The sequence below is a fragment of the Cebus imitator genome, unplaced genomic scaffold (genome assembly GCF_001604975.1).
Source record: "Cebus imitator isolate Cc_AM_T3 unplaced genomic scaffold, Cebus_imitator-1.0 Scaffold733, whole genome shotgun sequence".
Classification (NCBI taxonomy): domain Eukaryota; kingdom Metazoa; phylum Chordata; class Mammalia; order Primates; family Cebidae; genus Cebus; species Cebus imitator.
Genome location: NW_016108048.1, coordinates 52266 through 78763, shown reverse-complemented (window position 1 = coordinate 78763; position 26498 = coordinate 52266). Strand labels below are relative to the sequence as shown.

Below are 26498 nucleotides of genomic sequence, written 5' to 3'. Positions count from 1 at the left end.
GAAGTCTTTAATTCCAACATAACAAATTAGCTCTTCATTTTGAAAGGTGGCACTTCACTGCTGGTGAAGGGATGTAGAACTGGGGTTAGACCAGGGAGTGGGGTGCACTAGAAGGAGATGAAAAACAATTTATCAAGCTTTGCTCCAATCCTATGAGAAGCCTCTTTGCCATGGGATCAGAAATGGGGGCATTTTCATTATTGCTAAGAGTCACCTTGAAGCCTAGGAGTATTTTCAGCAAACCTTGCATAATTTGCTTCATGTTTCCATGAGGATGTTTCATCTTGTTTATTTAAAGAGGAAGCACAGTTGAGGACCTGTCATCATTAGGAACCAGTGAGTTTCTGCTTTTCTCTATTCCACATCTTAAATTACTTTGGTATTAAAGAAATATGACTGTAGACATGAGACAGGAACCGAGCATCCTGTTTATTTCCCTAGAGGCAAAAAAATCTCCAAAAAACAAAAAACACAAGATACCATTGCCGAGAAAGAGATAGAAACCACAGCTGCTGGGCTCTCCTTACTGGCTTTTTTCCACCAGTCTTTTAGCTCCCTAATTCTTTATCCCTAGTTTCTACTTACTCTTGTTTCAGTGCACCTTTTTCTTCATTTTCCTGTTTGTTCATTTCACCTCCCAGGAGAACTCTGAGTCATAACTATCTCTCTGGTTCTCTCCCTTGTCCCCTGAGAGGTGGTGTGCTCTAGCGGCTAAGCACCCAATTACAAAAACATACTTCTTAACCATGTAACTGCAGGCGGGGTACTTGCTCTTTCTATGCCTCATTTTCTCATCTTTAAAAGGGATCTAAATGGTCCTATATCATAGAGTGGTTGTAAGGATTCCATGAAAGAACACATGTAAAGCATCTGGAATCAATATTGGCTCTATTATATCCTCTGTCCTCACCCCTTTCCACGCATCCTGTAATACACATTATCTATCTGGGTATATATTTGGCTTCTGTGGGACACTAGCAGAATTTAAAATACACTAATATGCCCATGGGGAGGAATGAGGAAAGATGGGGGTGGTCAGTAAAAACAGCAAATCAGTCTACTTCTCTACTGCATCGAAGAGTCATCTTCCTACACTGACAATCCACCAGCTACTCTGAAACCAATTCCATTCCAAGTCATGTGCATTTCATGGCACTTCAATCTTGGACCTCCAGGTTGATTAATGTGGAAAAGAGGAAATGTATATCTGAATGGCTGGAATGATACCACCACCCTTTGGGGGAAGAGCTTCACTTTACACCACCCAGCCAAGGCCTCAAAGATATGTGAATAGTTACTTGGTTTGCATTATTAACCATGTTAATAATTAATTACATTTACTAGACATTGTAAAAACTTTTTATAGTAGAGAATTTTAAACATATACAAAAACAGACAGATGCATAACATGAGCACCCACATACTTTTTACCTGTCTTCAGCAAGTATCAGCTCAGGGCCAATCCTATTTCATTTTGGTCCCTACCCACTTCTTTACTTTCCATATAATTTTGAAGCAAATCCTGGCTATCATGTCATTTTATCCATAAATATTTCAGCAAGTTTTTCTGAAACAGATCAGCAAATTCTGGCCTGTGGGCCAACCTCCTATTTTGCAAATAAAGTTTATTAGAACAAAGTCACACCCATTCATTTACCTACTGTCTATTGGCTGGGGCAGGCACCCTATGGTCCACAGAGACTAAAATATTTACTATTTGGCCCCTTAAGAGAAAGCGTGCTCACCCATGCTTTAAAAGTTAGGGACTTTTAAAAACACAACTACAATACCATTATCACACCTAAAAAAATGTGATAATTTACTACCATGTCACTTAAAATTGTTTAGGACTTTACAACTTTTTAAATGCCTTCATATTTGTTATCTCATTTGAATCTTGCAACAATCTTTGTGAGCTAAGAGGGAGAACCCTAGTGTCATTTAAATCCCTTCTATATATGAAAAAATGGAAGCGTAGAGTTTAAAAGTAACTTCATCAAAGGCAGGCAGCTAATAAGCAATTTGAATAGAATTCAGACTCTGATACCTTGTGGTGGGTCAAGCAGAAACTTAAATTCTGCAGTATGTGAATGATAAATTCCCTGTGTATTTCTCAGCTGTTTCATTTCAAGAGTATTTGACTTGAAGAACCTGGTATGGGATATATATTTCAGACATGACTTGGAGTTAATTTAAGTTGAGCCTCCTTCAAGCAGTAAAAATAACAGGGTTTTTATATTGAGTGAGAGTTCCCATGGAACCACTCTGAGTTTGAAGTGCCATAGTGGCGCTTGGAGAAAAATCTATGGATAAGCCTGTTTTCTAGCATCTTCCTTAGAGAAGAACATGGGGTGTGTTATTTTACAGGCCAAAGACAAAAGGTGAAATGTAAGGTTTGGATTCATTTTAGTTACATGAGCACCAAGAGTCTGGGGGTGCATCTCGGCTATTTTAGCCCATAAAACTGGCTGGAAACAAAATAAAAGCCAGACTTTCTCATGGAAAGCCTGATGGCGTTTTTATTGGTTTGCCCAGGAGATGATAATACACCTTTGAGAAGTGAATCCAAGAGCGCATATAAAAGTGGAAAATAGTCACAGAAAGTCCAATCATACTTCAGAAACTGTAAGAACGTTAGTTTTCCTTTTTGTATGACCTGAAACCTACTATACAATCAAAAGTCTTTGCTGAAGCAGGTTCCAGATTTTATATACGAAAAAATGGAAGCATATAATTTAAAAGTAACTTCATCCAAGGCAGGCAGCCAATAAGCAATTTGAATAGAATTCAGCCTCTGATATCTTGTTGGTGGGGCAAGCGGAAGCTTAAATTCTGCAGTATGTGAAATTCTGCTGTATGTGAAATTCTGCTGAAGCAAGTTCCATTGTTTAAAAACAATGCTGGTTTCTGTTACAAAATAGCTTTCTTTCAATACATTGAAAACATTGTCCTCATTAGGCAATTAGCTCCTTGAGGGCAGGAACCATTGTTTGCTAATTTTTGTATTTCTGGAACCTAGAGATGGGGCTGGCAGGGAAAGGACCTTATGTAAATGGTGTTGAATGGCTACAAAATGTCAACATTATTACTGATTTAGGTGTGAGTGAAGTCATACTTTTAGCAATGAAGAGGAATCTATCACCCCAAATATAACTTTACAGTGGAGAAATTCTAACAGATACCACCTTACTTAAGTGGTAAAGGTTAGCTTCACCACTGATAAATCATATGGATAATCATTTACCCTGTAGTAGGGTAAATAATGGCTCCCAAAGATATTCATCTGCTTGTCCCTGGAACTTGTGAATATGTTCCCTTATATGGTAAAAGAGAATTAAATTAAGGATCACAATTAAATTAAGGATCTGGAGATAGGGAGATTGTCCTGATTATCCAGGTGGGCCCATTATACCACAAGGGCCCTTGTAAGTGGGAGGCAGTGGGAGATTTGACTGCAGAAGAGAAGGCAATTTGACAACAGAAGCAGAGATTGGAGTGATGTGGCCACAAGCCAAAGAACGCTGGGAACCATCACCAGCTGGAAGAAGCAAAGAGCAATTCTCCATAGGGCCTCCAGAAGGAGCCTGCCTTGCTAACACTCTGAATTTAGCCCTGTGAGGCTCATTTCTGACTTCTGGTCTCCAGAGTTGTAAGAGAATACGTTTTTTCTGTTTTAAGCCACTAAGTTTGTGGTAATTTGTTACAGTAGCAACTAATACATACTCCCTGATAGGAAGTGATGAGAAGGGTGCCTTACCTCTTACGGTTTTTCTCCCCCAAATTTATATCCCTAGTCAAATCATGAAATTATACCAGGTAAACCCCGATGGAGGGACAGTCTATAAGATACCTGATGAGTATTCTTCAAAAATGTCAAGGTAAGGAAAAATAGGAAAGCCTGAGAAACTGTCACAGCTAGGAGGAGCTAAGGAATCATGTTTATTACATGCAATATAGTATCTTGAATTGGACTCTGGAACAGAAAATGACAGTAATGGAAAGACTAGTTAAGTTTGAATAAAAGCTGTAGTTTAGATAACAGTATTATGCCAATGCTAATTTCTTCATTTTGTAAGATTTTAATAATAGCAGAAGCTAGGTGAGGGGTATACGGGAACTTTTTGTACTGTTTTTGTGACTTTTCCATAAACTGAAAGACATTTCAAAATCTAACAGTTAAAAAGCAGTCCGTGCCAGCAACATGTTTTCTTGTCAGACATCTGTTATTGGAGGTAGAAATAATACAGGAATGTATTTCAGGGAGTCTAGGACTGTGCTGATAGAACTCCCTCAGGGGAGAGGAAGAAAAGGCTGGAAATAGACGGCTGAGATTAGAGAAACAGTACCACTCTCATTTGCCTTCCATACTCCTGGTTGTGCTAATGCATCAAGTTGTCCTGGGATATAGGCAAGGGCAAAATATTCCTGTATGTTATGAATGGAGAATTCATAGCACAGAACAGCTCAGTGACAAATAATGTTCATTGATTTTATTTTACTTGTCCAAGTTCACTGAGCAGATGCAGAAATGAAATATAAAGTGTCTAATTTCCAGGTATATGGTGGCTGAACAAGAAAGTTCAGCTCATTTACAATATTTTAAAAATATGTATTTTGGGCCCAGTGCAGTGGCTCATGCCTGTAATCCCAGCCATTTGGGAGGCTGAGGTGGGCGGATCACAAGGTCAGGAGTTCAAGACCAGACTGGCCAACATGGTGAAACCCCGTCTCTACTAAAAAATACAAAAATTAGCTGGGCATGGTGGCTCGTGCCTGTAATCCCAGCTACTTGGGAGGCTGAGGTAGAAGAATTGCTTGAACCAGGACCCGGGAGGCAGAGGTTGCAATGAGCTGAGATCGCACCACTGCACTCCAGCCTGGGCTACAGAACGAGACTCCATCTCAAAAAAACAAAAACAAAAACATATTTTGATCCAGATAAGAAACTTTGGTGTTACTGAATGACAAATGAATTTTAGTCTGCACAACCTTTCTAGATTTGACCATACTTTCCTTCCCTCACACCCTGTATGACCACTCAAGGTTCAACTCAGGTTCATAGCACTTGCTTTTTCTGGTCTTCCTTTTCTGTTTTCTTTTGTCTTTGGGGTGGTTTTCTTTTATTCCTCTTCTCCATCCATTCTACTTACCAGGTGTTATCTGTGGCTGCATAACAAATTACCATAATACAATGGGTTAAAACAACAAACATTTATTAACTCATGGTCTCTGTGGATCAGGAATTTAAGAGTGGCTTGGCTGGGTGATTCTGGCTCAGGGACTCTCATGAAGCTCCAGTCAAAGAGTCAGTCAGCTGAGGCTGCTGTTATGTGAAGGCTTGACTGGGGATGGATGATTTACTTCAAAAATGACTGACTCACATAGCTATGGACAGGAGGTTTCATGCAATAAAGTATATATACTATATATAGTATATAGTACATATACTATAGTATAAAGTATATACTATATATGGTATATAGTATATATACTGTAGTATACAGTATATATACTATATTGCATGAAACCTCCTGTCCATAGCTATAGTATATATTATAGTATATAGTATATGTCCATGTGGATCTGTATACTATACTGTATACTATAGTATATAGCATATAGATCCACATGGATCTGTCCATAGGGCCACTTGAGTATCCTCATGACATGGCTGCTGATTTCCTTCAGAGCAATTGATCCAAGGAGAGAGTGCAAAGAGGAAGCTGCAATGCCCCTTATCATCTAGTCTTGGATGTTATACATTGTTCCTGCTGTTTCATTCTATTTGTTAGAAGCAAGTCATTAAGTAAAGCTCACACTTAAGGGGTGGAGGTGGGGGTTAAATTAATCTACATCTCTTGAAGCAAAGAATACTGAGAACTGGTGAATATATTTTAATCACCATACCAGGTGTTCTAGCCTCAGATGTGTCTGAGAATTTTATCTTCCTCTTTAGGCTCTCGCTTGGCATCTACATTTACTTCTGCAGTTTCATGTGCCTCAGAATGAAACCTCATTCTTTTTTTTCTTCCAGAAGACTTCCCTCATCTTTCTTCTAAGTTTTCAAGCCCCATGAAAAGTCACAGAATGTTGAGAATAGAAAAGGGAACTTGAAATGATCCCAGCATTACAGGATCTGGATAGAGTCATCTGCCTCTTTTGTTCCTGCTGCAGTACTAAAATTTGACATCTCTGATTCTTCTCAAGCAAAGGTTGCTGCAATTTTTTGAGTAGCTTCTCCATGGTGCTGTCACAAATCTAATATTGAAATCACGCTTAGTCTTCACTGACTTATACCACATAATCTTCTTCTCAAAGCCTAACTTCACTTGATTCTCTGTGACTCTTATTTTACATTTAAACTATTTTGCATTCAGGGTTCTAGTTCTCAGCCAGTCCTTTTAATTATTTACTTCTATGCTTTCAGACTTCACCTCTCATTTTCCATTGGCTTTCTTACATTCCCTTGTTCATTTGGCAAACTCAGTATGCCTAAAGCCAAATTCAGCCTTTCCCTCCAGAGTGGCTTCCCATTTGCCCTTGCACATAGCCAGTGGGAAGAGGCTTTGTCTCCACTCTCTGTGGTTCCATTGAATCTACCTGTCTTCCTAAATTCTACCAAGTCACTGTCCACCTCATATTAAAGCCCCACAGAAAATAAAATCTTTTGGAAAGACGAAAAATGTGACTCGATTGAAATAGAAATAGAAGTGACACTTCTGCCACAACACATAAGAAAAGATGCTGAGTCATACTCCAGTTCTATTCAGAAATCAGACTCCCTGAGGACAGAGCTTTTATATTACATTTGTTCCATGTCATGTTCATATGTCAAAGTGACACCCTGGCCTAACACATAAGAAAACATGCTGAGTCATACTCCAATTCTATTCATAAATTGAACTCCCTGAGGACAGAGATTTTATATTTGTTCTGTGTCATGTTCATATCTCAAAGGCATCTCATGCTCACCAGTAAATAAAAAGCTAAACAAATGTCTGAATATGTTTGGTGCTCTGCCGGAAGGTGACATATAATGGTAGGGATGGAAAGAGTCATTATAGTTAATTAGTTGAAATGACATAGAAATTATCGAATTAGCTTTTTAAATCATCCTTGATCCCAGAAAATATTAGATGTCAAACCTCAACATACCTTTACTCCTAAAATACCATTAGAAGACTCTGTAGTGCTGTGGAACACATAATGCTAACACCAGCTATAAGAAATCGATAGCTATCAGCATCCCCTTAACTTACACTGGAAGAAGCACTAGCCACCCAATTAGATTTAAGGAGTGAGGCTGACTCAGTACACAGGGGTGTTTAAAGAAATAAAGGGAAACAACATCCAGAAGTCTTCTTTGTGAACCAAAAATACGCCCTCTAGACCAAACTTCTTAGTAAGAATACAAGATCCATCACAATCTCACCCAAACCTGCTTCTAGCTGCATTTCATGTTGTTCTTTTTCCATCCCTGGCTTCCAATGTGGGTGACCCTCTGGATTTACAGATGTCTCTTTGTTCAGTGCCATGCTCTTTCCTTTATGCCTTGATCCTAGGCACATACAATTTTCTTCATTCAAAAGACACTGCCAACACTTAATCTTTAAAATCAGATAATATCTTTTCTGGAGAAAAGGTAGTTGCTTCACTCCAGAGAGGGGATGTGGTCTAAAGAGCTGTGAGAGTACATATCTTCATGCTATTTTTCTCTGCCTCTTGCTCAGTGCCTGGCAACTGGTAGATGTTTGATAAATTTCTTTCAAGTGAATAGAGGAGACGCTAATTCACTGGTATGAGTTCTTGCCTGTTGATCTGAGGTCAATCACTCTTCTGACCTTATTGGGCTTTTCCAAAGTAAGCCTTTCCCCCTCAATCTAATAATAATAATAACTAATATTAATTGAGCACTTACTGTGTGCTAAATACAATGCAGTCTTAACATGAATCATTTCATCTAACCTCACAAGTTATCCTTCTTTACAGATGAGGAGCCTGAAGCTTAAGACACTAAGTAACTTGCTGCGGTTATAAATGAGGGAGCCAGGATTGAAGCAGAGCCTGTGTACTGCATCATTAAGCTATACTGCTAGCAACTAATCAACACCACCGGGCTCATGGCTATAGGCTCATTACTGGTGATACTGATCTCCGCTGAGAAGCTCTTCCACCTCTAGCCATGCAGCATCAGTCTCCCTACTGCTGGCGGTGAGGAGTGCTGAGCCTTTGTTTGTTTGTTTGTTTGTTTGTTGCAGAAAGGTGATTTTATTTAGGTAGAGAAAAGAGAAGGAAAAGGAGAAGAAGAGAAAGGAGTCTTTCATATTTATATAGGAAGCATGGCAGCAGACTTAGTGTTGGAACCTGCCACTGGAAATGTCCATAACAACACATTGGGGGCTTTCTTGGTGGGCCTTGGCATGGTAAGTGCAAGTTTTGTTATTCCTTATGGGTTCCGAAAAACAAGACCTTACCTGTTAGTGACTGGCTTCACGTCATGTACCTGGAAGAGCTGGCTTCACATAAGTCATAAAGATGCACTCTAATAATGTATTTAGAAGTTGTTGGCTAAAGTTCTAAGCCTGATTCTAATAGTACTTCCTCAATGAAGCTTTTTTTTAGCACTCCTTCAACTATAATTTTTTTTTACCACCCACTCAATTCCTCAGTATTGTATCTATCACTCTTTCATAGTTCTTTACTTTCCACACAGGGCTTAAGAGGATATTTGCTATAAAACATGGCAAACATTCAATTAAAAATGCAAATAGCTGCATCAAAATGCCGATTCATAAAATTTTTAGATCAGATAAGAAAAGACCAGTTTTTCTGGAAAAGACCATTGATCTTTGAGAGTTAAGAATACAGCTGTTTCCCAATTTAATTTCTCACTGGTGAATGGAATAGGAATGGTTTGGCAAATCTACAGGAAAGAGCATGTGTGCATTGTGCTTCTGGTTTTTCCAGATGTCAGTTGCTGAAGGTTTAAGGTGTGAGTCTGTGCATGTGTTTCTGAGGAGCAGTCCCTGTTCAAAGAGGCAGCGGGAAAACTGAGTGGGGTAACTCACATATGGATGCCGTGTGCATCAGTTTGTGTTTAATTCAAAGACAGACCTCATTTGATAGCAATCTTAGTATGTCATTCTAATGAATTAGAAAAAATGAGAAAATGGGATATGAATCCCCATCTGGATTCACGGGGATAGTATCAGAAAGATTTCCAGTGCCTGTGCAGAGTGCTAGCAACATTTATTTAATACCTTCCCTGGGTGCTGTGTGCTTACATGAGAAGCCAAAGGTGTCTGTTAAGCCACGTAGGAACTGCAATCGGCTGGTTGATTCTCATTTGGAGAAAGCAGGCAAGTGGGCAGTGATTGAAGTGTCCAGCAGGTGGCTGGCATTCTCTGTCTATAAGTAACCCTGGTTCCTCTTCAGAGCCGCGGCTCAGCGGAGCTGCTGTTTGCTGGTGAAGCCCGTGACGTGCAAAGCACCCTGCCTATAGGATTTGAGGATTTCTCAGTGCAGTTTTTTCCTACCCACTTTAAACATTCAGATTCTAAAAATCAGGAAAGACAGCAAATGCTGTGTGAAAATAGCAGGCCAAAAGTTCTTAGTCAAGTGCAGCCAGGGAGACTCAGACTAGAAGGGGGGTAGAAAGAGCTGATGCAGAGTGGGTTTAATTCTAAGGTTTTTTGTTGCTAAGTATTTGTTGTGGTTAACTTATTGAATTTAGAGTTGTACTGCACTAGTCATGTGAAGGCCAGAGTGGCACCAGTGTCAAAATAGTGATAGACAGTTTTGAATATATAGTTAGTATATATGTACTCAGAGTATTTTTATTAAAGAAGACAAAGAGCCCAGCATAGATCTCATCTTCATCTTCACCTGGTTGCAAAATCAATAGTTAAGAAATAGCATCTAAGGGAACTTTTAGGTGGGGAAAAAATCTAGAGATGGCTCTAAATGACTGTTTCCTTCTAAACTTGGAAGTGGACCATTTCATGCACTGCAACATCTCCAATCACAGTGAGGATCTCCCCGTGAACGACGACTGGTCCCAGCCGGGGATCCTTTATGTCATCCCTGCAGTTTATGGGGTTATCATTCTGATAGGCCTCGTTGGCAACATCACTTTGATCAAGATCTTCCTTACAGTCAAGTCCATGCGAAATGTTCCAAACCTGTTTATTTCCAGTCTGGCTTTGGGAGACCTGCTCCTCCTGGTAACGTGTGCTCCAGTGGATGCCAGCAGGTACCTGGCTGACAGATGGCTATTTGGCAGGATTGGCTGCAAACTGATCCCCTTTATCCAGCTTACCTCTGTTGGGGTGTCTGTCTTCACACTCACAGCGCTCTCAGCAGACAGGTAAGTACAGGCTGAAAGCTACATGCTCTCCAAGGGTGGTAGATGCCTCGGTAAACGAACTACCATGTTGGGACAGGGAGCTGTTTGCACAAGGGGAAGTTTTACTGAAACTCGAATTCCCATCCAGGCAGGTTTTGTTCTGAGGATGACTTCTTGAGTATAACATTGGTTTGAGAAAGAGAAGTGAGTGAATAATGGGGACAGAAGGAGACAAATGAGAAAAAAATATCTCTAAGCAGAAAACTGAGGTGGCTTTTCTGGGAACATATCTATTTAGCATTGCCTTTCCCTAACTTCTCCCTTTTTGCAAAATTAATTGACCAGTGAGAAAGACAATCATACCTAATAGAGTTTAAACCTCAGGCAAATATTTTTTAGAAGCAATTCAAAACCTTCAGAGAACAGGAAAGTTCCACCGCGTTTTTTCAAAACATTCTTTCAGAAACAACCAAGAGGAGAAAATGAGCCTCATTTCTCTGAAATTCATTTTTCTCAGACAGTTTAACTTTTCCCACAGCTGATTTTGTATTTGACTCTCTGTGACAGAACAATCGTTTGCTGGTTTTTCTAAGTCTCTCTTAAATGAAATCAAGCATTATTTGAGTTTTTAAATTTTTCTGGAGAAAGCTCTATTCAAGATTGACTTCTAATTTTAATATCTTTATTGACATACTTCCATATACCATGTTTTTGGGACTTATTGTGGGGAGGAAGAGGGAGTTCACTACAGTTTTTTATTCTGTGAAATATGCATATTTGCAAACTGCATTTCTTGTGTGAGCACATTGCATAAAAGCTTACATTTATCAGTCTTAAAACTTTATATTCATTCTTTGAATATTTATCAAGTGTCTAGCATGTAAAAAGCACTTGCCTGAATTAACAAGTCAAGAAATAGCTGCAGGTTGTTCACACAAATTACTGAACATACTTTATGTACTTCTGTTCTCTGGAAATTGGACATAGTAATGAATAGACTTTCAGATACAGCATAGACCATACGGTGAAACAACCCAAAAAAACTGCTGCAATAAACCTGATTAAAAGTGATTATATTCACTTGTAATCAAGTGTATGTTATGTGTTAAAGATACAGAAGGATTTGAGAGTGTTCCGGAAAAGACATAGACGCAGCTCTTGAAAGCTTATACTCTGAAGAAAATGTTTCTCATTTTAATACGTGTGGTGCTGGATTCTCATTTTATAGAGGAACAAACAGTTCTCAGGTGATCTGGCTTTGTTGAGTAATGGACAAATAAAGATAGTGTTATCGGTATTTGTAGACATGTGTTTATGCTTAGCTACCTGAAGCACACTGCCTGGCACATAACATTTTCAAAGACTGAAAAGTAATGGCCCAGAAGCAAGGTTTGCACATTGTACTGACTCAACAGAATTTCTCCATTCCCTCTATTCCCCTTTGGCTTGCTCCTACCCTGTACATCTGCCGACCAGATACCAATGAACACAGACAATTTCATATGTTGATTCAGGACTGGCAAACTCTGGAGCTGGCAGAAGGGCTGTGGCTTGTTACCAATGGCCGAGGGCACTTCAGGATGAGGGTAATTTTCTTAATGGGAAGGAGAAATTTTGGTTTCCGGGTTCGGGAATGCAGTGGTACAGATGGTGTTTACTCTCATCTTGAGGAGAAAAACAGAAAGGAAAGTGAGGGCATGGAACGTAAAGAGGCAGCTGCAGGGAACTCTTCTCTGGAGTTTCAAAGCAGACCAAGTTCACCATCAGCAGAAAGGGAAAGCTCTTTCAAAAGCCAGGTTGCACTCCTTCACAGCTCCAGTGTGTTCCCAGTAAGTTTATAGTTACTGCCTGTCCTTGCCAAGTTCAGAAATTACTAGAAGCTCCCATATTGCTAACTTTTTGTATTTTTCTAGGTCTTTAAAAAGCTGATGGATCGCCTGAATCACAGGTAGTGCATCTAACCAATTCCAATAGAAAGAATAGGTATTGAGGTAGTTAAATGATTAAGACTGTACTTTTCTATCCATCTCATTTTTAAAAGCAATGGGATTCTTATATCTCATGAGGTTGGAAGGGGGAATATAGATTCTATATTTTTTCTTCTCAACAAGCTGTAATCTATATACACGTAAACTGAACAAGTAACAGCTGAATATATTTTTACATATGTCTATTGAGCTGGATAACCAGATGGAGATGTAAAAGAGTTCCAACATCCCCCAGAGTTTCTCTTATGTCCTTTCCTAGTTAATACCCCCATACAGAGGAAATCACTATTCTGTTTTCAATCACCATAGGTTATTTTTGCCAGTTCTTTAATCTCATATAAATGGAATCACATAGTAAGTACTCCTTTGTGTCTACCTTCTTATGCTTATCATTATCTCTGTGATATTCACCCACGTTGATAGGTGTAACAGTGGTTTGTTCTTTTAAATTGTGTGTGGTGTTCCATTGCATGAATATACTTTGGTTTATTTATTCATGTGAACACCGATGGAAACTGGGTTGTTTTGTTTGGGGATGATGATAACCTGCTCTGGACATTCTTATTCATGTCTTTGGGGGAATGTAAGTGTTTATTTCTCTTGAATATATGTCTGTCAGTAAAATTGCTGGGTCATAGGGGGCATATATTTACTAAATATTGTCAGTTTTCAAGGTGGTAGTCTGTATAGAGGTAGACTGGTGAAAGAATGAATGAACCAGAAGACCTTCCAAACAAGATGATCACCAGAATCACAGGGGAACTTTAAAAACATACAGATTCCTAGGCCCTTTCCTAAATCTACTGAATCCAGGGTTCTGAGTCATGAGTGAGGCACCTATTGATAATCATCCATCCCTGCCCCCATACGTTGCCCAGCATTGCCAGTCCTCATTCCAGCTTCCCTTCTGTAGTTCTCCCCTTCACAGAATGAACTTGAATCTTTGTCAATGTGAAAAGAACATCAAGTTTCTAGAAAAGTTTATACTGGCATCACCAGCTCAAAGGGAGACTTCAAGACAGTTTCAGAAACCAGAATTCTGGGGATTTGCACAGCTGAGCAATTGCAAGTTTGCATTCAAGCACCTTCAATATTGATCCCCATCCTCCCTCTCCTCCCGTACTTTCTCTCCTTACACGCACACTGATATCCTCATATACGGTGGTTGCACTGATGTGTTCCTGGCTCTGTTTCCTGTCTTATGCTGTGTCCCACCCACTCTCCAGAATGCTTTCTCCTTTCCTAAATACAAGACTGTATTTCTCATCCCATGTGGCGTATGGGCTTCGAATGAGCAACAAATCTGTGTTTTAGACATTTTCCTGCCATTACTACCCATATGAGAAAGTGGGACTAAGTCACTTAACTCGCCGACCTTACTTTAATCATCTATAAAATGATGAAGTTAAGCCAGGCAATTTCTATGGTCCCTTCAAGTTCTAAAATCTTAGGTGTTTTTTTTTGTTTTGTTTTGTTTCTGTCTTCTTGCCTGCCATTCAGAATCTGACTCAAGTCTCCTCCTTAAAACCCTAAGTTGGACCATTCTAGCCCAAATTTCCTGACCCTCTTGAAATATGAGACTTATTATCTGAGACATGAATTATCTTGTGACACCTTTTATGCTGCTGTTTTGAAGTGTTTTTTTAATTTCTTTATTTTAGCCTTCATATATTTATTGCTTTACATTTTTGGGGAGATTATTAAGAATGTTGAGGGCAGAGGTTTTTAATATATTCTTAGATCTTCCATAGTGCCCCACAAGTTTTCTTGTGCCAAATGGGTGATCAATAAATATTGACTAATTGAAATTATGTTTAGTTAATGCAAACTATTTTCCTCATTTTTATTCTTTATTCTACTTTTGAGGATTAACCTGAAAGCATACTCTTAAAAATAATGTATCAGCCAGGCACGGTGGCTCATGCCTATAATCCCAGCACTTTGGGAGGCTGAAGTGAGTGGATCATCTGAGGTCAGAAGTTCGAGACCAGCCTGGATAACACAATGAAACCCCTGTCTCTACTAAAAATACAAAATTAGCCGAGCATGGTGGTGCATGCCTGTAATCCCAGCTACTCGGGAGGCTGAGGCAGGAGAATCACTTGAACCTGGGAGGCAAGTGAGCCAAGATTGTGCCACTGCACTCCAGCCTACGTGACAGAGCAAGACTCAATCTCAAAAAAAAATGTATCACATAGTCACCTGCTTATCTGTTCTCTATTAAGCTCTCATTATCTGGGTAGATGAGAGAAAAACTATTTTTTGTGAGTCAGTAAATAGATTCAGGGGATAAATAGATGGGTGGATGGATAGATAGATGGCTGACTGGCTGGTTGGGTGGGTTACATGTATGAGTGGACAGTAGGGTGGATAGATGGGTGAACAGTTGGATAGTTTTTTTACATACTGTTCTTTGCTATTAGATGTCCACCTTTGTGCTAGATACCTCATTACTATGTAAATGAAATTTGAGACCTGAAATGGACCCTCAACAGAAAAACGGTGGGGGTGGTTTGTGTTTTCTTTTCCAGTAAGTGTAAGATTTAAAGTTAAACTTAATATTGACAACATGTGTAATGCCCAAGTTATATTAAACCTGCTTCAGTACTATTATTCGTTGTTATTTCTTACTAGAATGGGGCTGGGAGAATGAATTTTAAGGACAGATCGCTATGGCGGTTCGACTGTAACATGATTCTTCTTTGATTCTGTGGAAAGACTGGTTATAAGTTTCTTTGTCAGTTGGAATGTGGAAAGAAACAGGAAGGCGATATATTTTTGCAGACTTCTTGAAGTACAGATTCTTTGAATTTTCCGCAAGGAATATATGTGATTGTAGCTTTCCCAACATCTAGAGCTGTATGATCTAACTTGGTAGCCACTAACCACATGTGGCTGTTTAAATTTGCATTTAATTTAAGTGAAATGAAAAATTTCATTTCCTCCTCATACCAGCCACACATCAAGTGCTCAGTAGCCACATGTGGCTAGTGGCTACTCTATTGGACAATGCAGATACAGAACATTTCAGTCATTGCAGAGGGTTCTATTAGACAGTTTAGAAAGAGTTTGCTATATGCTTTGGGGTCCAGATTTCTTCCCCAGGATACACGTTTGCTCCTCTTTCTCACAGAGGGTATAAGGAATTGCTCAGATAGGCAAATATTAAATGCCTCTCAGCTGCACAGTCTCTTTCTGTCTGTGAAATATCTTCTATTGGAAGACATACATAAGTGAAGAGGGAAGAACTGAAGCAGCCCAATATCATCTGCAGTCACAGGCTTGGGGAATTTAGGCACCCCGTTGATGAGGTTTTGAGACTTTCCAAAGTATATATGAGGGGTCAACTTTCCAAGTCTGCACTATGAACTTGATCCTTCCATTCTTTTTTTTGTAGGTCCTCTTCTAGCGGCTCATCTCTCTTTTATATCCTCCTGTCCCAAGAGTTACCAGAACAAACACTGCTCTAGCCAAACTTCTCATTGCCTCCCACATGTGCCATCAGACTTCTCCCCTCCCTAATTTCATTTTCCCTTCTCCAATGGCTGGGCCCTATTCTCTCCGTCTACCCAAATCCGATCAGTCTTTCAAGGGATATTTCGCGTCTTTTTTCTTTTATGAAGCATTCCCTGATCTTTTGCTTTCATTGATTTATTTCCCTTCCCAGGATATTTCTGCCTATATTGTTCATTATATGCAAAGTCTATCCTGACTTGTACTGCTAAGTCTTTGTTAGAGATGTGTTTTAAACTTCCTTAATCATATGGGGTGATCCATAGGGATCTGTGTCTTCTACAGTAGCCAGGCCTACTCTGCATTCAGTAAGAGTACAATAATTACATCTTCCTTGATGTTTGAGCAATGACAAAAGGATAAAGTCCAGCAGCTAGAAGTGAAAGTCATCTTAAAGTTCACACCCTTGTTTGACACAGAGACCAGAAGAGGTAATGGGATTGAACTTTGTCACAACAAATTCAGAATGGAGTCAGATTAGAAAGAACCGCTTCATCCTCATTCCATGTCTTAATTTCTTCAGGAGAACTGGAAAATTTTCTTCAGAAATCATCAAACACAGAGTCTGATTCCATTTCCCTTTTCTGGACAATGGGAACTACTATGCCAAAACCTACCCTTCTGAAGGGAAATACCCTGAGTGACTCTAGGGTAATCCCCTTCTAATGGGGTCACCCCAGTGATTCCAATGGCTCCTCTACCATTCTAGAGACCTAGCTTCATTGATTGCAAGGAGATTGACCCCTTTCTCACAAGAGAAGACTTACTTAATTTCATTTCTTGTGAGGCATCCTTCTAGAAATGCTTTACAGGAAAGTCCCTCTGTTGGAACCAGTTTACATGAGCTGCCAGTTCATAACTTCTGTATGCTTTGATTTTCCTGAAACATATGCTGCCCCTCTCTGGAAGGAAACTCAACTCACGCCTTTCCACGGCAGTGGAACTACCACAGCTGCCAGCAGCTTCTGGGAATGATGAGAAGGCAGGTGCTGTGGAAGTGAGATTTCCCAGCAAGACTCTTTCAATTGGATCTCTGTGGGAGAGGAAAAGGGCAAAAAAGAACTTTGACCTTGTCTCTCACACATTATCTTTTAAAATGTTAGGCTTTTATGTGGCTAATTATCATTTCTGGCAACTTAATATGCAGAGAGGCAAAATGAAAGCACAAGCGTGAAACATAGAGTATACCCTGAAATGGCTCCCTGCTGAGGTTTTTTGAACTGTGTCTGTCAATAACATCCTTTGAAAATAGGCTAAATTTGCATTTTTGCACTTGTAAGTCCTCCTATATGTGGGGCTTGCATAATTAAAACACATGTTTTCAGAATAAAGGAAAAAATTTCTCCATTTCTTCTTTTTATCTCCTAGTAATAATAGAACAAGGGATTTTGAAGTTCATTTTACGTATTACACATCATTTCCTGAAGGAGGTTTTCCTTGGCCACTGGATCTGAAGAAGTAACCAACACTATCCCATAATCTAATTTCTTTATTTCAGGTCTACTGAGGTGCAGTTTATATACAATAAATTTTTTACATATGTACGAATTTTGACAAACATACAGTCACATCACTACCACCACCAGCACAGACAAGACAGAGAACATTTTCATCACCCCCAAATTATCTCATGCCCCTTTATAATCTCTCTCCTCTCTCCACCTACAGATCCTGGCAACCACTGATCTTTTCCAGAATGTCATGTGAATGACATCACATAGTATGTAGCTGTTTTAAGTCTGGCTTCTTTTAACTCACTTTTTTGCATGTATCAGTAATCCATTCCTTATTATTGCTGAGCAGTATTCCATTGCATGGATATACTACATTTTGTTTATCCATTCTCTAGTTAATGAGCATTAGGGTTGTTTTTGGTTTGGGTGATTATGAATAAATCTGCCATAAACATTCTTGTGCAGTTTTTGTATGGATATATGTCTTCATTTGTCTTGGGTAAATATCATCCAGTATTATTTTCTTGAGAATTATTTTGTTCATTTGTTTGTTTATTGTCTGTCTGCCACCACTAGAATATAAGCTCCAAAAAAGTGGGAGCCCATCTCGTTCTTTGGCATATTCTCCGGCACTAGAACAGTTCCTAACCCATAGTAGTAGGTGCTTGATAAGCATTTGTTGAATTGCTGAATGAATGGATGCATGAAGAGAGGAATAAAGGAATGAATGAATTCTAGTAGGTCCTACTGAGTAAACCCGGAATACTGGTTTATGGTCTGTGAATCATATTGCTCATTTCCTTTCATGATTAACAGAGCGACTGCAAGAGAACAATGGTTCCAAGCCTAGATGACAAGAGTTTACCCAGATTTTATGGGGACTCTTGAGGTGGGGGCATTTTTAAAGAAAAACCAAATAAAATTACAACTACAAAATTAGGAAGAGAAGTGGATATTTAAAAACCTTTAGAAATCACATTAGATTTAGAAATATTAATAAATCACAAGTTTAAACAAGCTGGTAAAATTCACAAACATCATAAAATCCAGAAAAAGAACATATTATCTATTAAATAACTGCCTGACACACCTTTGTTATACTTGTTTTCTTAAATATTTGGCTTCATCCTCATTTGTCTCCTTTTAAAATGACATTATTTGGTAAAATCCCTTTCTATAGAGAAAACAGAAGGAGGAGATCAGTCTTCTAGCACGGTTGATTTAAATTGGCTTTTTATTAATGAGAGATTAGAAAACCTTTCTTTTGTTATACTGAACCGAGCATAGAAAGTCAACACCAAGACAAAAGTATGCCAAATTGCGGGATCTTTATTGCCGGTGGCCACGGAGGACTTGAGTCTCTCCAACCCGTGGCCCCGAAAGGAGGGTGTCAAGACCTTTTATACCCGTAAAACCACCTCGGGAGTGAGGGTGAGGGGCGGAGATGGGGGTGAGGGCCTTCAGACATTCCGAGGACTAGTGGATTCTGTAAATCACCTCCTGGGCGAAGATGAGGGTGAGGGGCTCCGGACATTCCGAGCACCAAGGAACTTTTGACATTCTGATTGTTACTTAAGTGGTTCACAAAAGTCAAGGTAATCATTTGTTTACACATTGTCTGGGTAGGGTGGAAATTACAGTCCTTAATTACTTATTACAAGTCACAGGGGCCAAGATGGCATGGCTTTGGACTGCTTGCCTGTCACATTTGGGTTACAGAGAGCGGTTTCAACAGAAAGCCGAGGTATAGTTGAGGTATGCAGTTTTATGGGGCTTTTACCATGTCACACTTTCAGCTTCGTATCTCATTATTGGCAATGTCATGTGTATGTTTAGGATTAACATCAAACTTGAAAAAGCCACTATCAAGTTTCTTTCTTATCTGGACTGTAAAAATCCCAAAGCATTTCAAATTTTCTTGTGCCTTGAGTAATCTTAAATACTTATTTAGCTGATGACTCCTACTAACCTATTTATCATGGATGTCTTCACATTATGAGTTTTGTGTTATCTCTATCAATGCCAGTATTCTGTGAGTATGCACAACATCTGTGACTACACAAATATATTCGCTCTTTGTAATTTGGCTACATGTTTCTGCTCTATAAACACAGACACTCATAAATTCAATTCTATTCATATATTTGGATTTAAATCTACCACCTTATTGTTTGATATTCACTGGTCTCACCTGTTTCATAATGTTTTTTTCCTCCCTTTCTTGCTTTCTTTTAAATTAGATATTTTAATTATTCTATTTTTCCCCTCTCTGAGTTGGTTAATTATACAAACTTTTTTCAATTTATTTTAGGGGCTACCCTAGAGTTTACAACAGCATGTATCCTTGATCTATTAGAAGGTACTATAAATTGAAACTTTCCTACTTCCTGGACAATGCAAAAATAATAGGACATTTTTAATTTAAAATTCCCTCTTGCCTTCTTTCTTTTCTTTTTTTGGTTATTGTGATTCTGTATTTTAATTCTCTCTAGATTTAAAAACCTACATTATTTTTATTGTTTGTACATATTTTACATATACTCAAATATTTACCTTTAGATTTAGATTTAGATTCCACTTATTTACCTTTTCTGTTGTTCTCCATTCCTTCCTGCATCTCTGTGGCTTCATCTGAGATCACTCTACTTCTCCCCAAATATCTTCCTTCAGTGTACACATTTTTTCCATCTTTGTTTGTCTGAAAGTGTCTTTGATTCATGTACTTTTTGGAGGCTATTTTCAGTGGGCATAGAATCCTAGATTGACAGTTCTTATCTTTCAGCACATTACAGTTGCCATTCATTGTCCTCTTACTGTATCTGACAGTCAGATGCCAGTTTTATTGTTGCTCCTTTAACAGTATTGATGTTTTTCTCTTGGACTAATTTTAAGATTTTTCTCTTTATTTTTGATTTTCAGCAGTATTGCTATGATGTGCTTAGGCATGGTTTCCTTTGTATTTCTGCTGCTTGGGGTTCATAGCATTTCTTAAATCTGTGGCCTAAAGATTTTAGTCAGTTTTGGAAAATTCTCAACCATTATAACTTCAAATATTGCTTCTATCTCATTATTTCTTTCCTCTCCTTCTTTGTGCTGGCTACACATAAATAGAATAACTATGGGTTAACTTTAAGCTTTTTTTTTTTTTTTTTTTTTTTTTTTTTTTTTTTTTTTTTTTTTTTTTTTTTTTTTTTTGTGACTGAGTCTTGCTCTGTGGCCCAGGCTGGAGTGCAGTGGTACGATCTCAGCTCACCGCAATCTCCACCTCCCGGGTTCAAGTGATTCTCTTGCCTCAACCTCCTGAGTAGCTGAGATTATGGGCATGCGCCACCATGCCCAGCTAATTTTGTATTTCTAGTAGAGACAGGGTTTCTCCATGTTGGTCAGGCTGGTCTTGAACTCCTGACCTCAGGTGATTTGCCCACCTCTGCCTCCCAAAGTGCTGGGATTACAGGTGTGAGCCACCGTGCCCAGTCAACTTTAAGCTTTTAAGGTGTTTTCTCCTTTGGTTATCTTTGCTGTTACTAAGGCAGGCAATTTCTTACTAGAGTCAGACTGCTGTTACCAAGAAGTATTTTAAGCACGATTTCATGTCACCATTTTGCCATGTCCCATAAATTTCCTACTCTCTTTTCTGTATTTGCCATCCTTTTTTGTCTCACTGTACTTCAGTCTGGCCATTTTCAGTTCTCTAATCCTTTCTTCAGCTGTGTCTAGGCAGATTCTGAAGCTTCCATTTAATTCTTCTTTTCAGTTATTATATATTGCATTTTCATTTTGTTCCATTTTGTAGTCTAATTTATTGAATTAGTCCGAATATATTTTAAAATACCTTTCTGGTAACTCTAACATGTACAACCTCTGTAAATCTGTTTCTATTTATGTATAAAGAATTGTAGATAATTTGAGGCTCTAGATGGTATAATCTTCTTGAAGAGATTAGCTTTTACTTCTTGAAGGTAATTAGGAAGTGACATTACATCTGATGCAGTCAGGGATTGAACAGATTGGAGGTTGGGCTTTGGTTTTCGTGAGAGTTGGTCTATTTCTGGTTTTCCCCTGTCACTGAGGCTTACCCCTTTGGGCATCTCAGCTAGAAACCTGCGGTGTTAACCTGGGCTTCTCTCCTTGGTGGGCCCTGGACTCTACTTATTTTCCCCCTTCATCCTAAAACTGCTGGAAGCTCAGCTCAGCTCAGCTCTCACTTTCTCTGCTACTGCTTGACATTTGGTTAAGGCCTTAAGGGGGAAATGATGCTGAATAACAACTTCATGTTTTTGCACATAATTTCTCTCCAGGATTTTGGACTCTCAAATCCCTATTACCTTGGTATTTCTCTGATGCTTTCAAATAAATTTTTCTAACTTTTCATCCCAAGACGGTTGGTCAGCAAGAAACTAGTTTGCCATTATCAAAAAGAGAAAATCCTATACTACTATCTCCCTAAAGACCTGATCTGCTGCCCTTAAAACTACACGCATCCCAGTTTCTTTAAGGAGGCATTCAGAGCTACCTATTCAGGCCTGTGGCATCAACATTCACAGCCTCAAATTATCTCAGCAATTTTGAGTAAGAGAAGTGAGTTCTGGCTAACGTCAAAGTGAGTAAGTCAGGAATCTCAACTGATGCCTGCAGCAGTGGACATTGCCAAGCATGTAGGTACATTAAAGCCTCTGGGATCTTTAAACTAAGCCAGGACTCTTAACCCCAATAAGCAGGAGCTACAGATGACATTTCACTATTCAGTGATTGCTAACAGCTAAAATTTCATGGGAAGGAAAGAGCCAGAATGTTCCTAAGGTACATTTCTTTAAACTTCACATCTTTAAAACTTTTTCTTTCTTTGTCTTCTTTCTCTTTTTTAATATTGTTTTTGTATTGTACTCAGACCAGCTGGCCAGTGGTGATAGCTAAAGGTTACATGAGAAAGAAATAGGGGGAAAATGCAAAATTTGTCACATAAAGAATTTATTTTCCAATGTGAGGAGAATTTACTGTGACAATAATGTGTCTGTGGGGCTCACTTCTTTCTTCATGCTGTCTACATATAAATAGAATAACTACATTTCAACTTTAAGCTTTTCAACGTTTCTTCTTTCCCTTTGGTGGTGGTGATTTTTTAATTAAGTTGGGCTACTTCATGCTAGCCACAGGCCTCTGTTATGAGAAATACTTTAAATACAATCTTAAAACAATAGAAAATTACGTAAAAAACAAAATCACAGTAGTTACCCGGTGAGTATGTATGGGAAGTACTTATTTCTTTTTAAATAAATGGTGATCAAAACAGATTTCTAAGAATTTCATTATTATCTTTTCTTCTCCCTTTACACTTTAGGTGATTGCAAACATCATAGAAAAACAGGAAAATCAGAATTTGGCACTGTTTCTTTTCTAGATTGTGAACAGAAGTGAAATTGAAGGTTAAAATGATGATTTAAGGACTACATGTACTGTGGGATGAAGACAAGTACAGTCAATATTTAGTTTTAAGTATTCTTTACTTGTGCTTTAAAAAGACCCGAACATCTAAAGTGCTATAGGTAAACATAAAAATCTCTGCTGACTTGGGTATCAAGAAACCCAGGTCTAGTCTTGGTTCTCAGCTAACTAGCTGTGGGACCTCTCTGGGCCTCAGTCTCTGGTCTCAGTCTCCTCTTCTATGACCTCTAAGTTTTATATTCCATAGTTACATATGAAGCAGGTTTGTAATTAGACATAGACTCATTTGTCTGTACCATGATAGCAGCACTTTATATGCTGAACTAGCAGCATCTTTTCTAAGAGTTCTTCATAAAAGCAGATGTAAATATTCTTATATGGTTTGTTAAGGACTTTTCCTAAATGTATCTTGCTTCCCCAGTTAGATTTCAAATTCTCAATGGCCAGGGACTTTTATATCCATAGTGCCAAGTGGAGCCTGAGATGCCAAATTAGTACTTAAATATGCTGTTAGAATAAGCATCCTGAGTGATGAGTGCTTAGTACTGAAAGAGCAAGGACAGGGGTCAGTAGCCTATTGTCTTCATTATCACAAATTAGTAAGTCTAACAGGTGGTGCTGTGTGAGCTGGAAAATGAGCTTACCTCTGTTTAAAGCCTTGGTGTGGACAGGCAGAGAACAACAGAAACGATAAAACTTTTGGCAAACTTTGCCTGTAACATTTTAGGCTTTATGGACGATACAGTCTCCATTGCAATTCTGGAATCAGGATTTACTCAGTCTCCTCAATTCTACCCTTGTAGGGTGAAATCTGCCACAGACAATGTGTAAGCAAATAGACATGGTGATGATACAATAAGGCATTATTTCTGTACCTTGAACTTTGAATTTTATGAGATTTTTACATCTCAAAATATTCTTCTTTTGATTTTTTTCTCAACCATTTAAAATGCAAAAACCATTCTTAGCTCACGGGCCATATAAAAACAGGCAGTGGACCAGACTTGGTCAATGGGCCTTAGTTTACTGTCCCTGATATAGAGTGTGCATGCTTTCTGGGGTGGTTATTTAGCAGTGAGAATTTCCTGTTTGATTGGAGTGGGACCTAGGGGAATCCATGACCCCTTTTCAGTTAGCCAGGACAGACTTCCTAAGGAATATTACAAAGAAGAGACATACATCTGTGTGATGTTTCAGAGTTTTGAGGCATTGTCATATCATGAACAGTAACTTTTTAGATCATTTGGAATCATTATTATCTCTGTTTTTAGATGGTGAGATGAGGGTTCTACATCACATGATTAGAAAACAGTAAAATTGAGAATCAAGCCAAAGTCTTTAAGCCAACTGTTTTTTCCAGCATGACCTGGGTCCTGTGTGATGCGAATAGCTGTTCAAATGAAATAAATGAGAGAGTTTTAAATGGAGGTTTAGCTGGATTCCAATTTCCATGGGTTGCAGACATGATGGCAGGGCCTGGTAAATTGTTCACTGGGGAAATAAAGGTGTAAATAGATGCTTTTCACCACCTCCTTTTAATGTTTCTCCCTCATTCAAAGTGCTGCTTTCTCTAAGGTCTTTTCATTATAGGCTCAAGTGAACTAGTTGCCTCAAAATTGTTAAAGAGAGGAATTGAGTTTGGGAGAATCACTTCTTTGGTGGAGTAAGTCAGGCTAATAAGCTGGTATCCAGAGCGATTTTTGGGTAAGAGGGCTTGAGAGGAGTGTGTGTGGCTAGGAGCATGGCAGGGGAGGAGTGGGTTGTCTTGAGCATCTTGAACCCATTTCCTTATCTGAAAGTAAGCCATTACAGGCCAGACAAATTCATCTAGTTCTTGATTTTTAGTTATTATTATTTATTTATTTCATAAATAAAGTAGGCAGAAAATGAACAAGACCTAGAACCTACTCTTAAGAAACTCATACTCCTGTTACTCAGGGTACATCAACCTTCTTAATTTCAGAAATGGGATGAGCAAAAATGTCACTGAGTGTCCAGGGTTTATGCTTTGTTTGAACTCTTATGTACCTAGTACAGGACCATGCAAAAGTAGCTGCCTAAGATATGCTTTGTATTTGTATTTGTATATGCTAGAGATGTTACTTTTTGGGAAGTAGAGGGTGCTTTGTGTCATTTAATCATGATGTGTTGCACTGAAGCTAATTGTAGGAAGAACCTGTGAAAGCAGGGACGTTGCCCTCTAGCAAGCGCCAGGGTTCTTTGAAAAGTCATGGTGCCCAGAAGCATGTGCAGAGCACTGCCTATTGGCTCGAAGGGTATTACACATCTGTGTGAAACTGGGAGATGTGTATGCTATAGATCATTAAGAAAAGATACAGAATTGTATGCTCTCAATTCTGTACAAAAGACAAAAGGAAAAAATTGGAAGGAAATATATCAAAACATGACATGCAAAACTTACAGATGATTGTTTTTAGAATTCTCTACTGTCTAAGTTTTTACAATAAGCTTTTTGTAGTTTGATAATAACTTTTTAAGATGAAAAATGTCCTTCAGAATAGCTAAATGCCTCTTAACAACCTTCCTTATTGATACTTTTGATGACTCAAAGCAACTATTTCAGTTAGTTTTTGTTTGTTTTTTGAGACGGAGTCTCACTCTGTCACCGAGGCTGGAGTGCAGTGGTGCAGTCTCAGCTAACTGCAACCTCTGCTTTCCAGGCTCAAGCGAGTCTCCTCCGTCAGCCTCCTGAGTAGCTGGGACCACAGGTGCCTGCCACCACGCCCAGCTAAAGTTTTTTGTATTTTTTTAGTAGAGATGAGGTTTCACCATGTTGGCCAGGCTGGTCTCAAACTCTTGACCTTGTGATCCCCCACCTCAGCCTCCCAAAGTGCTGGGATTACAGGTGTGAGCCACTGTGCCCGGCCTCAAAGCAACTATTTCAGTTATTTCTTAAGATACCTCTGAAGTTGCGTGATAACAAGCTTAAGAACTATTTCATCTTTCCTCTGTTTCTTCCTTTCTTGCTGTTTCTTTTTTTTCTTCTTAAAATTGTATTGGGGTAAAATATACATAACAGAATTTGGCATTTTAACGATTTTTAAATGTTCAGTTCAGTGGCAGTAAATACATTCACAGTGTCATGCAACTATCACCATTGTCCATCTCCAGAACTTTCTTCATCTTCCGAAACTGAAGCTCTATGCCCATTAAGCAGTAGCTCCCCTTATTTTTGTCATTTTCTTTTGTTTGCTTTCTTTTGTTTTATTTATTAAATTTGGGGGGATCACATTTAGTACAGCACTGTTATTCATAGTGGGGAGACATTCAAAAGCATTAAGTTTGAAGAGATGTCTGAGTTTGAGCTATGTGACTTGGGGCGAATCACTTTATAAGCTTCAGTTTCCTGATCTTTAAAATGGGGAGAGGAGCATCTACTTTTAATGTATCACAGGACTGTTGTAATTTTTGTAATGATGTAATTAAGTAATATGTGTTGACGTCTTTATGACATCTTAGAATTCCTAGTCAAAAGAGTGAGTGCACCATTAGCATGACCGCTATTTTTTTTTCCCATTTATTTATTTTATTGCATTTTAGGTTTGGGGGTACATGTGAAGAACATGCAAAATTGTTGCATAGGTACACATGTGGCAGTGTGATTTGCTGCCTTCCTCCCCATCACCTACATCTGGCATGTCTCCCCTTGCTATCTCTCCCCAGCTCCCCACCCCCCACCGTCCCTCCCCTATTTCCCCCCAACTGACCCCAGTGTGTAGTGCTCCCCTCCCTGTG

At 38.9% G+C, this 26498-nt stretch overlaps 1 protein-coding gene across 1 annotated transcript in view; it reads left to right on the top strand.

Moving 5' to 3' along the window:
- The first annotated feature begins 9632 nt into the window (after positions 1–9632).
- The window catches only part of GRPR (gastrin releasing peptide receptor), a 32531-nt gene continuing 15665 nt past the window's right edge, over positions 9633–26498 (top strand). The window contains exon 1 of the mRNA XM_017519284.2: positions 9633–10366. Coding sequence (XP_017374773.1) covers positions 9954–10366 — 413 coding nt within the window. The 5' untranslated portion in view covers positions 9633–9953. The remainder of the gene's footprint in view (positions 10367–26498) is intronic.